Source organism: Rosa rugosa, chromosome 3 (assembly GCF_958449725.1).
Source record: "Rosa rugosa chromosome 3, drRosRugo1.1, whole genome shotgun sequence".
NCBI classification, from domain to species: domain Eukaryota; kingdom Viridiplantae; phylum Streptophyta; class Magnoliopsida; order Rosales; family Rosaceae; genus Rosa; species Rosa rugosa.
Window position 1 is genome coordinate 21250292 of NC_084822.1, and position 11672 is coordinate 21261963.

An 11672-nucleotide genomic window follows, 5' to 3' on the forward strand; every position below is an offset into this window, starting at 1 on the left:
GTTGACTAGGCTCCTAGACATGCATTTCAACCCAACAATAATTGATATAAGCATTCATCATAAAAAAATTGCATCATTACATTAAATTAAACATCTTTTACACAAAATTTGAGTTAGGGACACAACCCTAACCCCCAACACCCAACAAGGAAATTACTCACAACCCATAATCATAGACATCAAAATTACAAAATTCAAATACAAAAGAGAAGAAAAGTGTAGGAGAAAACAAGAATAGTCACAAATAGCTAAAAAGCTAGCATGACTAGTCTTGATTTACAACTCCCACAATTACCCAAGTCTTAAATCTTGTAGAGGAGAAGTCTTTGATGAATCTTTGAAGCTTTGGGTGAGTAAATCCTTCAAATCCCTAAAATAAAACTAAAGAGAATATGGAAAAATGGAGGAGAAGAGGATGGGAGAAGAGAATGAGAAAGAGAGCAGCCCAAAGGGGCTGCCTCTGTTTTGTGGTGCGGCTCTGTGCTAGGGTTCTCCCGTTCCAGAAGAATAGAACGGTTTAATTATATATGGGTGCCTGGGTGGTCTTGGTGATTGCAAGATAGGAGAGAATAAAGGATAGGGTTAGGCACGTGGTAACATGAGAGAGTAAGGAAGAAGAGAAAATGGTGTGCGCGTGAGAGAAGAAGAGAAAATGAATCTGTTTGTTTTGTGAGAAAGATCAGCATGCCACGTGTCAATATTTGATTGGCTTGGTTACTTAACCAAACAATCCAAATGAAGCGTCCAGCCATGCACTTTGCTTAAGTAACCTTGTGTCCTTTAATTAACTAAGAAGTTAATTAAATCAAGTCATGTAGCCGGGCCCCTTTGATCACCTTGTACAAATTTTGCAGAAATTATCATCCTTCCAATCTCTTGCTAGTGTCGAAGTGTGGGGATTAATCGTCTATTTGTTGAAAACTCCGAATTGTCTCGATTTCGCGCTATATTCTTTTGATATCCGTGACTCCGCTTATTTCCTACAAAATAAATAAAATGAATTAATTACATAATAATTGACTTGAGGATTAACTTAATTCTAGTGTTTTAGATACAATTACATGCATAGAAATGCGTGTAATCAGGAGTCGAGAGAGAGAGAGAGAGAGAGAGAGAGTATGAGGGCAATACTGTCAATAAAAGTTAGATTGGGTAAATGGGGTTAAAAAACTCTTAGTGGAGCAAGTGGGCAATTTTTAGACTAAAATTGGGTAAGTGGTCACGGCCCCTAATATATATATCGATTAGATCTAATTAAATGGAGTTTTCTTTGGATCTTAATTAGTAATAGCTACACCAAAATATTCAATAAATTTAGTTGAAGAAAATTTCAAATCAGATTGTTTTGAATTTAAGGAAATTTCAAAAAAAAAATTAAATTTTATATTAATGCGATTGTCCAAAAAAAATTGAATGTTATATTAATGGGGGAGGTAAGAAGAGCTAGTATTTTTTTTTTCTTTTTCTCTCTTTGTCCTTATTTGTCTTTTCATATGAGTTGACAAAGTCTATTGATAATTGAAAAAAGATAGAGGTCCAAATATCAAATTTGGAAGTCTAATTAGAACCAATTATGTTGGAGTTGAGTCGTATAGCTTCTCATCTGTTATGACTCGGTCCTTTTATGGCGGATATTGGTGCACACAGACTCCCTTTTTCAATATTTTCAGAGAAAGAGAATTAGTATATGATCTATTCGAAGCTGCCACCGGTATGAGAATGATGCATAATTATTTTCGGATTGGAGGGGTAGCGGCTGATCCCTTAGTTTTCTAATAATTTTTTATATTCCACTATAAGAAATAAAGAAAAAAATAACTCAAAATATATTGTTTTTTAGTATATTATTGTGAGATTAGTCTTTATTAATAAAATGAAGATTTAGTATCATATTTTTTCTTCTTCATTGTATTTTTCTTATTGGAGTGATTCTTACGTAGAGCAAACGTACCACGTGGTTGGTACTTGGTAGTACTGCTCAATCAGTGAACATGCAAGGAGGTGTTTTGGATATTTCATTTTAATAAGTAAGGATAATTTCGGAACACAGTTTAAATTTTCTGAGTTTTGATTGGGCTATCCCACCGCCACATGGTACGTTTGCCCTATGTAAGAATTTCTTATTGTGAGATTAGTCTTTATTAATAAACATATATTTAATATTTTTTGACGATAAAACATATATTTAATATTTAGAAAAATACTTATGTCAAAACAATGATATAATGTTTTATTTCACTATTTTGACAACATTAATAAAATAGCATTGGTTGAAGGGAGGTTCTATTCATATCTCCAAAATTGGTATTTGGACCTCCCTACTTAATAGACCTCCAACTTACTTTTACAAATAACTAATTTGCTATCTACACCTCCCTAATTTTCCCACAATGTCCATCGTCCAATATAATCAATGAAAACCTTCTTCTTCTTCTTTTTTTTTTTTTTTTTTTTTTTAAGGTTCTATTCATATCTTCAAAATCGGTAGTTCGACATTTTTCAATTTTTGGAGATTTCACTATCTGCAGTTTCTACTCTCTCTCTCTCTCTCTCTCTCTCTCTCTCTCTCTCTCTCGATAGAGTTCTACTATGATTAACTACAGTGGAAGACATCATTAATCTGATTTACTCGTTTTCTTCTTCTTATGATATATGATTACCATAAATCTGAAATTGGTAAAGAGACCAACAGAAAACTAAACGAAACAGGGTTCAAGGAGCCTAATTCTAATATTCAAATCAGTTTGATAGGAATTTGAGCCTTGATTGTAGTTCAGTTGCTGCTAGAAATGGCAGACTGGGTCTTATCCCCAGCTTTGCAAGTGATCTTTGACAGAATAGCATCCCCTGTCATAGAAAAGTTTGCTGACTTGTGGGATTTCAAGGACAACCTCCAGAGCCTAAAAGAGACCTTGATGCTGATTCAACCTACTCTCGAGGATGCGGAAGAGCAACAATTCTGCAACAAAGCTGTCAAAATTTGGTTGTCAAAGCTCGAGAAGGCAGCTTATGATGCTGAGGACGAACTGCACTACTTGAATGCTAAAGGTATGATCCGTATCAATTGTGTTCAACTTCTTGATCTTAAGACTGCTTCCTACATCAAAGAGATGCTTCAGGCATTAGAAACAACTGTAAATGAGGGACTTATTAAGTTTACTTTTACAAGGCCTAATATGGTAGATCGTCGATCTTCCGTGTGGGAGACTAGCTCTTTTGTCATCAAGTCACAGATATATGGAAGAGATGATGACAAAGATAAGGTCGTGAAACTGTTGCTGTCTTCTCAAGCTTACCAGGAAGGATATGCATCTTGTATCGCAATAGTTGGTATTGGAGGAATTGGTAAGACCACTCTTGCTCAATTAGCATATAATGACGAGAGAGTAATCCAAAACTTCGATGTTAGGGTGTGGATTTATGTCTCTGATGATTTCAATGTCAAGAAGATCATGAAGACAATTATCGAGTCAGTAACGAACGATGAGTGCAGGTTCTCAGACATTGAACTTCTTCAGTCTCAGCTTTGGCGTTTGCTGCACAATAAAAGATACCTCCTCGTGTTGGATGATGTTTGGACTTCGCATCACAATGACTGGGACAAACTAAAACCTTTGTTTAGAGGGGGTGTTGATGGATGCAAAGTCATTGTTACCACCCGCAATACAAAAACCGCACTCATGACAGACTCCCCAAATTCCCCTTTTTATTTGAAGGGCTTAGAGGAGGAGGATTGCTGGGCTTTGTTCAAGCAACAGGCTTTTGGGCGAGGAGAAGAAGAGAAATATCCACACCTTTTGCCAATTGGTAAGCAGATTGTCAGAAAATGTGGAGGTGTGCCATTAGCAGCAAAAAGTTTGGGAAGTATAATGCGCTTCAAAAGAAGTCAACAACAGTGGTTGTCTGTGCAAAATACTGAACTTTGGAAATTGGATGTGTGCGAACTAGACATTCTTCCTGCCCTGATGTTGAGTTACTTTTATCTACCATTTCATCTTAGAAGATGCTTTACCTTCTGCTCAATATTTCCAAAAGGTTATGAATTCAACAAGCACAAGTTAATTCATATGTGGATGGCTGAAGGCTTATTATTGGAAGACGCGAGCAAGCGACCTGAAAATGTTGGTGATGACTATTTCACCAATTTGTTGTGGATGTCTTTCTTTCAAGAAGTAGATCGATGTGATGGTGGAGGTGTGATTTGGTACAAAATGAATGATGTCATTCATGACCTCTCACAGTATGTTGCAGGGAACACAACCATGATACTTGAAAATGGTTTCCAACCAAAGAATTTAGAAAAAATTCGCCACTCCTCTGTTGTTTATAGATATAGAGCAATTACAATTCCACAAGCTCTGTATGAAGCAAAACACCTGCGAAGTCTGTTATTTATTGGAGAATCTGGCTTGATAAAGGACTTTCTTTATAGAATCTCTTCAAGTTTTGAATACTTGCGTACGCTAGATGTGAACAGTTGTGATGTTCATGAATTGCCATATTCAGTGTGCCGCTTAATATGTTTGAGATATCTTGACCTGTCTTACACACCTATATCCACGCTTCCTGATTTCATGGCATGGAAACTCGCGTCTCTGCAGACTTTAAACCTACTTGGTTGCCCTAATCTGAGGCGTTTGCCTGCCTTGGGAGGCATGACAGGCCTAAGACATCTCGATATAACTGCATGCGCAAGTTTGACTCAGATGCCTAAGGGTATTGGAGAACTACATCAACTTGAGACATTGCCATTGTATGTTATTAGCTACAACGGCGAGGCCCATGAGCTGGGTGGTTTGAATCTTTATGGCAGGTTAAATCTCACACACTTGGAAAATGTAACCAAGGCAGTAGAAGCGAAATCAGCAGGATTGAGGATGAAGGAGAATATCGAGTCATTGGGACTATATTGGAGAGGCGAAGATGTGGATGAGTCAATCATGGTAAAACTACCTAAAGCCCAACAAGAAGCAGTCATCTCAGGATCTCAGAGAGTGCCACAGAATTCTGACCCTGTGGAAGAAATTCTTCAATCCTTGAAACCGCACGACAATCTGAAGATGCTAGTTATAAATGGGTATCCAGGAACTAGACTTCCTGATTGGACTCTCCCGAATCTAACTGCAGTTTATTTGAAGGAATGTAGAAACTGTCAGAATCTTCCAGCTCTTGGGAATCTCCTGATGCTTAAAACTCTTTCTCTGCAAGGAATGGATAGTCTGAAACACGTTGGTGCAGATTTCTACGGTGATGGTACCAGCATACCATTCTCGTCACTTCAAGAGTTATCGCTCTGTGATTTATCCAACTTGGAAGAGTGGTCGAGTGCAAATAACATGACTTCATTCCCGAGATTGAGGAAGTTAACCGTTAACAGATGTCCCAAGTTGGCACATATACCATTATCTGAATCTCTTCAACATTTGGAGTTGCGGGGTTGTAAACTACGTTTGATGTCCATAGCAAATTTAAGTTTACTTTCTGTGCTCGTCTTAGAAAATATTCCAGACCTATCCTCTCTCCCACAAGGACTTATTGCATCAGCTCATCTGTCTTGTCTGAAGATTTTGTCATGCCCCAAGCTTCGTTCACTGCCTTTGGAGATGGGAAATTGCCTTACTAGTCTGAAATCATTGACCATTGGTTGGTGTCAAGATCTTTCATCTCTGCCTGAGAGTTTGCAAAACCTCAAAGCCCTAGAATCACTGGAGATTAGTGACTGTCACTACATAATCTCCATGCCCGATGGTGCTATTGGAGGTTTGAGTTCCCTTCGAACTTTGTCCATTGAGAACTGCACTAGTCTGACTTCCTTGTCCTCAAGTTTGGAACATTTGACATTCCTTGAACACTTGACCATTATGTATTGTCCAAGTCTTGATTCTTTTCCAGAGGGTGTGCAACACCTCTCTGCCCTTCGAAGTTTGACTATCCTGAGCTGTCCTTGGTTTGACTCCCTGCCAAATGGCTTACAAAATGTCAGGACACTGCACTGTTTGGAAATTAGTAGCTGCACAAATCTAAGAGCTTTGCCAGAATGGTTTGAGAATCTTGACTCTCTTAGATCCTTGACCATATCTGCTTGTCCTAATTTAGAAGAATTGCCGGCAGGTCTAAAGCATCTCACTAAACTCCAGTACCTCTCTATCCAAGAATGTCCTGAGCTTGAGCAAAGATGCAGACAAGGAAATGGAGAGGATTGGTTCAAAATAGCTCATGTTCCACATAAATACATTGGTTCTCCTCAGGTCAGTCAATCCAGCGAAGCAAGCACCTCAGGCGGATCGTCTTCTCAAACATCTGCTCAGTAAGCAACTTCTCTTTTCATCATCATCAGTACGGCATTATCACTATGGCTATCGTCACTGCTTCTGGCTCTGGTGCCCTTGAATTCTTTATTTAGATGGATAAATTGACCGCAGAATATTAATTCCTTTTGCTGTGTAATTTCAATTAGGAACAAGTCATTATCAGTCTATTTCTAGCCATTTATCTATGAACTGCACAAGAAATGAGTTTAGAGTTTCATTTCCCAATCTGATACCGTTCTAGATTATGTAGTGTATAATTGCTTCACATTCATTGTAGTTACCAACTTACTATTGCTTTGTGTTCAACAGCGGCATGAGCAACTAAGCAATCAACAGCCTTCACAGCATAAAAACTGTTAATACCCCTACTTTGTTTCTCTAGGTACGTTTTTATTATCATAAAGACTTCCAAAAGTGTGTCAGTAAATGTATATCTGATTCAGGAGCTATCTGCTAGTCTTTTGATTAAATGGTTTTGTTTTTGCATTTTAATATTACTCTGTGGTAAGACTCTGGATGATGATTAAATGGAACTTGTTATTTGGCCTAAGAATCTCAAGGTCATCAAACAATTGGGTGTTGGAACCTTCATCAATCTTAGGATTTAGGAGAAACAAATTTCGTATTATGAATGAGAAAATGTGTCAGCAATTTGAAGAACATTACAGCCTGCTTGAAAAATTCATTTCATGAATAGGTGCTTTAAAAACTCTTTTGTTTTCATAAGAATGTTCTGAAGTTGAACAAATGAGTTCTATTAGCAGGTTTTGAAAACACCATGGGGCAGAAGAAGAGGATGAAGTATAATCAGGATGAATCCCAACTCCTAAGTAAACAAAGAAACCTATTGCATAGCGGTCTTTAAACAAATTTTTGAGTTTAAGTTTGTTCTTTAATTTTAGTTATGACCAGAAAATTATAAATCTTTCAGATTGACTTGCAGAATCTTAACCCAATTGCCTGCATTCCTTGAGACCTCAGATTTTTTATGGACTTTCTCTAATTTTGATTTGTACAAAGTAGATGCCATAAACTACACACACACACACACAACAAAGAAAAACGAAAGTGTGATCATATGAATGAATGAGGCATTTAAATTTCACTGGAACTCAACCCACATATTGAGATCTATTAGCTGCAGACTTGAGTTTTGAAACATGGGGTCTGGTGCTTGCTACAACTTTTATCACCTTCCTACCAAAATTTCAGATTCGAGAAGAGTTAAATGGCTTGATGTAAACAATGGCCTTGATCCTGAAGTTTTCTACAGGATGAAAGCTAATAAGGGCTTAAATTCAGCAATCATCGTTTAGCTACTATTAATGGCCACTGAATTACTGATGTAACAAGTTCCTAGGTGTGAATTGAGCCATAGCTATAGAGAAAAGAAGACTTTTGCAAATGCCTTGGTGTGATTGTACTTTTTCTGGTGTTAAAGACTTGTGAAAACTAGTCTAAGGCCTTGGCATACACATTGAAGATGTTGCCTATATGAAAAGCAAACTCTATGCTAGTTCATCAAAATTGAACTGAGATAGTTTATGATTTGCTTTTCAATTTTGGTACATTTGACCCACCCATTCGTTCCCACTGTTGCTGTTTATGACAATTTTCAGGTTCTTGTATATTTGAAGACCCAAACTCGTTGACCTATTGAGAGCGGATTCCAGCATCCTCTTCTCACTTCTATTGAAAGGTGGCTGCCAAGACGGAGAAGAACAATCTGCAGAGGGCAGGTGTACAATGAACTGTTTGAAGAGATGTAGGCCTGACCCTGTTCATCTGCTTAATGATTTTACCCAGTTATGTGAGTCACTGTCAGTACAGAAAGTTTGAAATGAAATGGAAAATAAACTGTGTAGAGTTTGATTTGCCTAATTATCTGTAAACTGAAAAGATATGAACTGTACATCGTGTAGTAAGCTTTGGATGATTAATGGTGATCCTGTAATTGTTGAGAGACAGCAGTAAGGTAGAATAGTTCCCACTTTCACTTACATAATGTATATGCATGTCTTCTTTTATCGTGTGTAAGATTGGATTGATTTTGATATGTATGGGCATCGTCACATTAACATGGACACCATTCTCACTTGACATTATCATCTCTTTACAATCAGTGTGAGAGTATGTTTCTTTTATTAAGAATCTTGCTACAATATGGATCCTACTAAGAAGAATAGTAGCAAAATCCAGGCATTATTTGCTTGGAGGTCAAGAAATCAGCCTCTATAAAACACACAATCAACTCATACAAACCGTAGCACGCTGCAAGATGGTTAAAATTTGGTTGACAGGAAGATCCTATGTTCATTCCAATTTGAAAAGAATGGCCCTTGCCAAGTGAGAAGTAAACTTGGTTCTGTTCAGATGACTTTTAGTTAAGAATAAATTGCCTACCAAAGAAAGGCAGAATCTGTCTGGGGTGTAGCTTACAAGGGTATACTTTTGTGGTTGCTAGACTACCTACATACATGCATACATGCGCAATATGAAATACTGGGAAGGGGCGTGCAAAAACAGAAACGGCTTCTGTTTGGAATATGGTTTGTATACACCTTGGGGTATCCGGATCCCAAGGTAAGCAGATTAATGCTAGTACTGCAACAGAGTGATACTATTACCTACTATAAATGACCAACCATGACACCATGTCATGAAACCACATGACATCAAGATGCTAAAGCTCTGAAAGGAAAAGCCTAGTTTCAACAGATCCATTCACCTTTCCCAACAAATCCAAACAGCATTGAATCCATTATATATCCGCTAAATAATAAAGGAAGTCTAATAAAACCCATATCAGGGGATAAAATCTAACACCAACAATGCTAATATCAAGCCATGAATTGTTCAAACTCAAAAACAAAAACAAAAGGTCACATGGCATTCATTAAATCACTACTCCAAGTCTTCTTCACAGATCCTGAACGCTCAAACCTATAATAAGAAAGCAAAACAAAATTGTTAGTACAGTTGAGTTGATGAAATAAGCAGAAACTTCACTGACCAAGAACATGCAGATATAAGAATTGCATGGTTTCAGGATGCAATCAGACAAAACAGTTGATAGTAAAAGTCCAAAATAAATGACACAAATAAACGATAAAAGCATACCTGGAGGAAGGGATTGCTTCAACTTATCGGCCTTCTCAGTATCAAACACACAAAGTGTGTAAAGGTACTTGGAGCATCGAACCTTGAACTTGACTGCGTCCTTCGTCTTCTTGATTTTCACAGAACGGGCATCCTTCCTTCTTGCAGTCAGGAGGAAATCCTTGATCTCATGGATTTGCTTCGGCTATTAGCAGAGAAACAAAGTAATTAGAAATCATAGACATTACACTCAGTCAATTACGCACTTGAAACCATTAACTAACACAAATTTCACTCTCAAGAATGTCCACTTACACAAAATTACAATTGTGTTTTGAAACAGATATTCAGATATTAGCAACGAGATATAATTGAGGAAGACAGCAATAAGAGTATTATAAAGACCAGTACTAATCTTATATTTCAATAGTCAGCGACAGGAAAGAGAGATGACAATATCCCAATAAACCGTGAAAATTGAAAAGCCAAAAGGCACCTTTCGTATTATAATCTGGTTAAAATAGAGATCATTAAGGTCTGGAGCGTATAAAATGAAAGGTTCATAGCAATTACTACATCATGCACAAAGGTTGATAGCAAACCAGAAGGTCCATAGTTTAATGATATAGGGTATAGAGCAGCAGCATAAGGCATACACAAAATAACATCTTCCCAGATCCATAACTCTATTAGCCCAAACACAATATCACCTACTTGAGCTCCAAAAGACAAGAGCAACACTAACTGAGGCCATCCTTATAATGCAAAAGATGAGCAGAGGACTAAAACCCATTAAAACCATTCTTAGCTTATATTTCCAATCGCTTTTTCTCCTCTTTCTACATAAATCAAAATCCCACCTTTAATCTGTAATCAAACCCAAAAAAAAAAACCTCCTCAAAAATAAAAAAACCCAAAAAAAAAAAAAAATCCCATCCAAGATCGCTGCAGTGTTTCAGAGTGCTTAACGCAACAGAGTACCTTGTTTAGCGAGCATCAAACTAAAACGAAATCTGAAAGCCACACAAAATGTGGTACCAGCAAAACCATACAAATACAAACCCATTACACGAAATCTCAAAGCTCTACAGCATAACAAAACCCACCTCTCTCTCTAAATCGAAATCTTAGACAGAAGCATTATATAGATTGAAATCGGGAAAATAAGAGAGAGAAAACGTACCATTTTGGTGGGTTGGGGTTGGGTTTGGTCCTGGAGGCTGCGAGTTCTGTGAGCGAAGGACTTGAAGCCGATTTGGAAGACGAGACTTTATAGTAGTGAAACCCTACTCTCTTCTAATCTTCTACTTGCCCGTTTTGTCCCTACGCCTTTGCTATTATATCAAAAGAGGCCCATGGGCTCTTTGTTACTCTGTGTACCACCATATGGGGCTCATTCCACATTTTGTTTTAACCACCCCACTTTTTTTTTTTTTTTTTTTTTTTTTTGAGAATAAGAAACCTTTATTAAAATGAACTAAAGTTACATGACACGGGAATGACCGGTGGTGGACAAGAATTCCTCACTCTCCTCCCTAGAACCTAAACCAGTTACGGGTCCGTCACCAAAAATGACATCCATGAGCCGAAATGGCCCAACCCCTAACCACCTATACCACCCAACGTCTTGGGCTACCAAGAATCCTGAGAATATCGATACCACCTCATAAACAACCGCTAAAACAACCAACGCCCTCTTCCACACCGTGTCCCAAAAAAGCCAGACCACGTGCAAGGATCGCTCGTCAGCACATTGACCATAAGATAAAACCGACAATAAACCAATTCGTCCCCAGGAAAAACACCACATCCATGGCACCTCAATTTGACCCAACCCTAGCTCAACAGAGTAGGGACATGCTAAAGACAGAAAAACCTAACCAAAACCCTAATCAAAACCCTAACCAAGAAAACTACCTGAAACAAAGACAGAGCCCAGCCGTCGCAAACATCTTCCTTCTCCTTAGATGACTCGCTGGCAGGCCACCACCATAAATTTGTCCCGTCGAACTCGTAACGCCGGAGAGACGCAATCCACGCAGCAAACCACACCAACCTCAGCTTTTGTCGGCCGGATCCAGGCTTAAAGCCAGATCCTGATGAGCCCACACCAAGTATTAGTAAGAAACTCGCCGTGCCTTGTCGCCCGGCTTCGTCCATCCGCTTGACAATCTGACACCCTTGCACTCTTCGCCTTCGACCTACTCCAAGCCTGCGTCGATCGCCAACCATCCCTCCTACCCACCTGCACCGCCGCTTGGG

At 38.3% G+C, this 11672-nt stretch overlaps 2 protein-coding genes across 3 annotated transcripts; one reads left to right on the plus strand and one right to left on the minus strand.

The window, feature by feature from the left end:
* The first annotated feature begins 2649 nt into the window (after positions 1 to 2649).
* Positions 2650 to 8338, plus strand: LOC133739259 (putative disease resistance protein RGA1). 2 transcript variants are annotated; one of them, XM_062167005.1, is made up of 4 exons: positions 2909 to 3048; positions 3170 to 6307; positions 6621 to 6693; positions 7931 to 8338. In XM_062167005.1, the coding sequence occupies exons 2-3, from the start codon at positions 3177 to 3179 to the stop codon at positions 6634 to 6636; spliced, it is 3147 nt and encodes a 1048-aa protein (XP_062022989.1). In that variant the 5' UTR covers positions 2909 to 3048; positions 3170 to 3176; the 3' UTR covers positions 6637 to 6693; positions 7931 to 8338. The 2 variants fall into 2 exon arrangements, with proteins under 2 accessions (XP_062022988.1, XP_062022989.1); XM_062167004.1 differs by having other exon boundaries at positions 2650 to 6307.
* A 665-nt stretch (positions 8339 to 9003) lies between these two features.
* LOC133738497 (large ribosomal subunit protein eL38z/eL38y-like) lies at positions 9004 to 10750 on the minus strand. The gene is made up of 3 exons (XM_062166055.1): positions 10594 to 10750; positions 9432 to 9615; positions 9004 to 9254 (listed from the first exon to the last, which is right to left on the minus strand). The coding sequence occupies exons 1-3, from the start codon at positions 10594 to 10596 to the stop codon at positions 9232 to 9234; spliced, it is 210 nt and encodes a 69-aa protein (XP_062022039.1). The 5' UTR covers positions 10597 to 10750; the 3' UTR covers positions 9004 to 9231.
* Between the last annotated feature and the right edge of the window lie 922 nt (positions 10751 to 11672).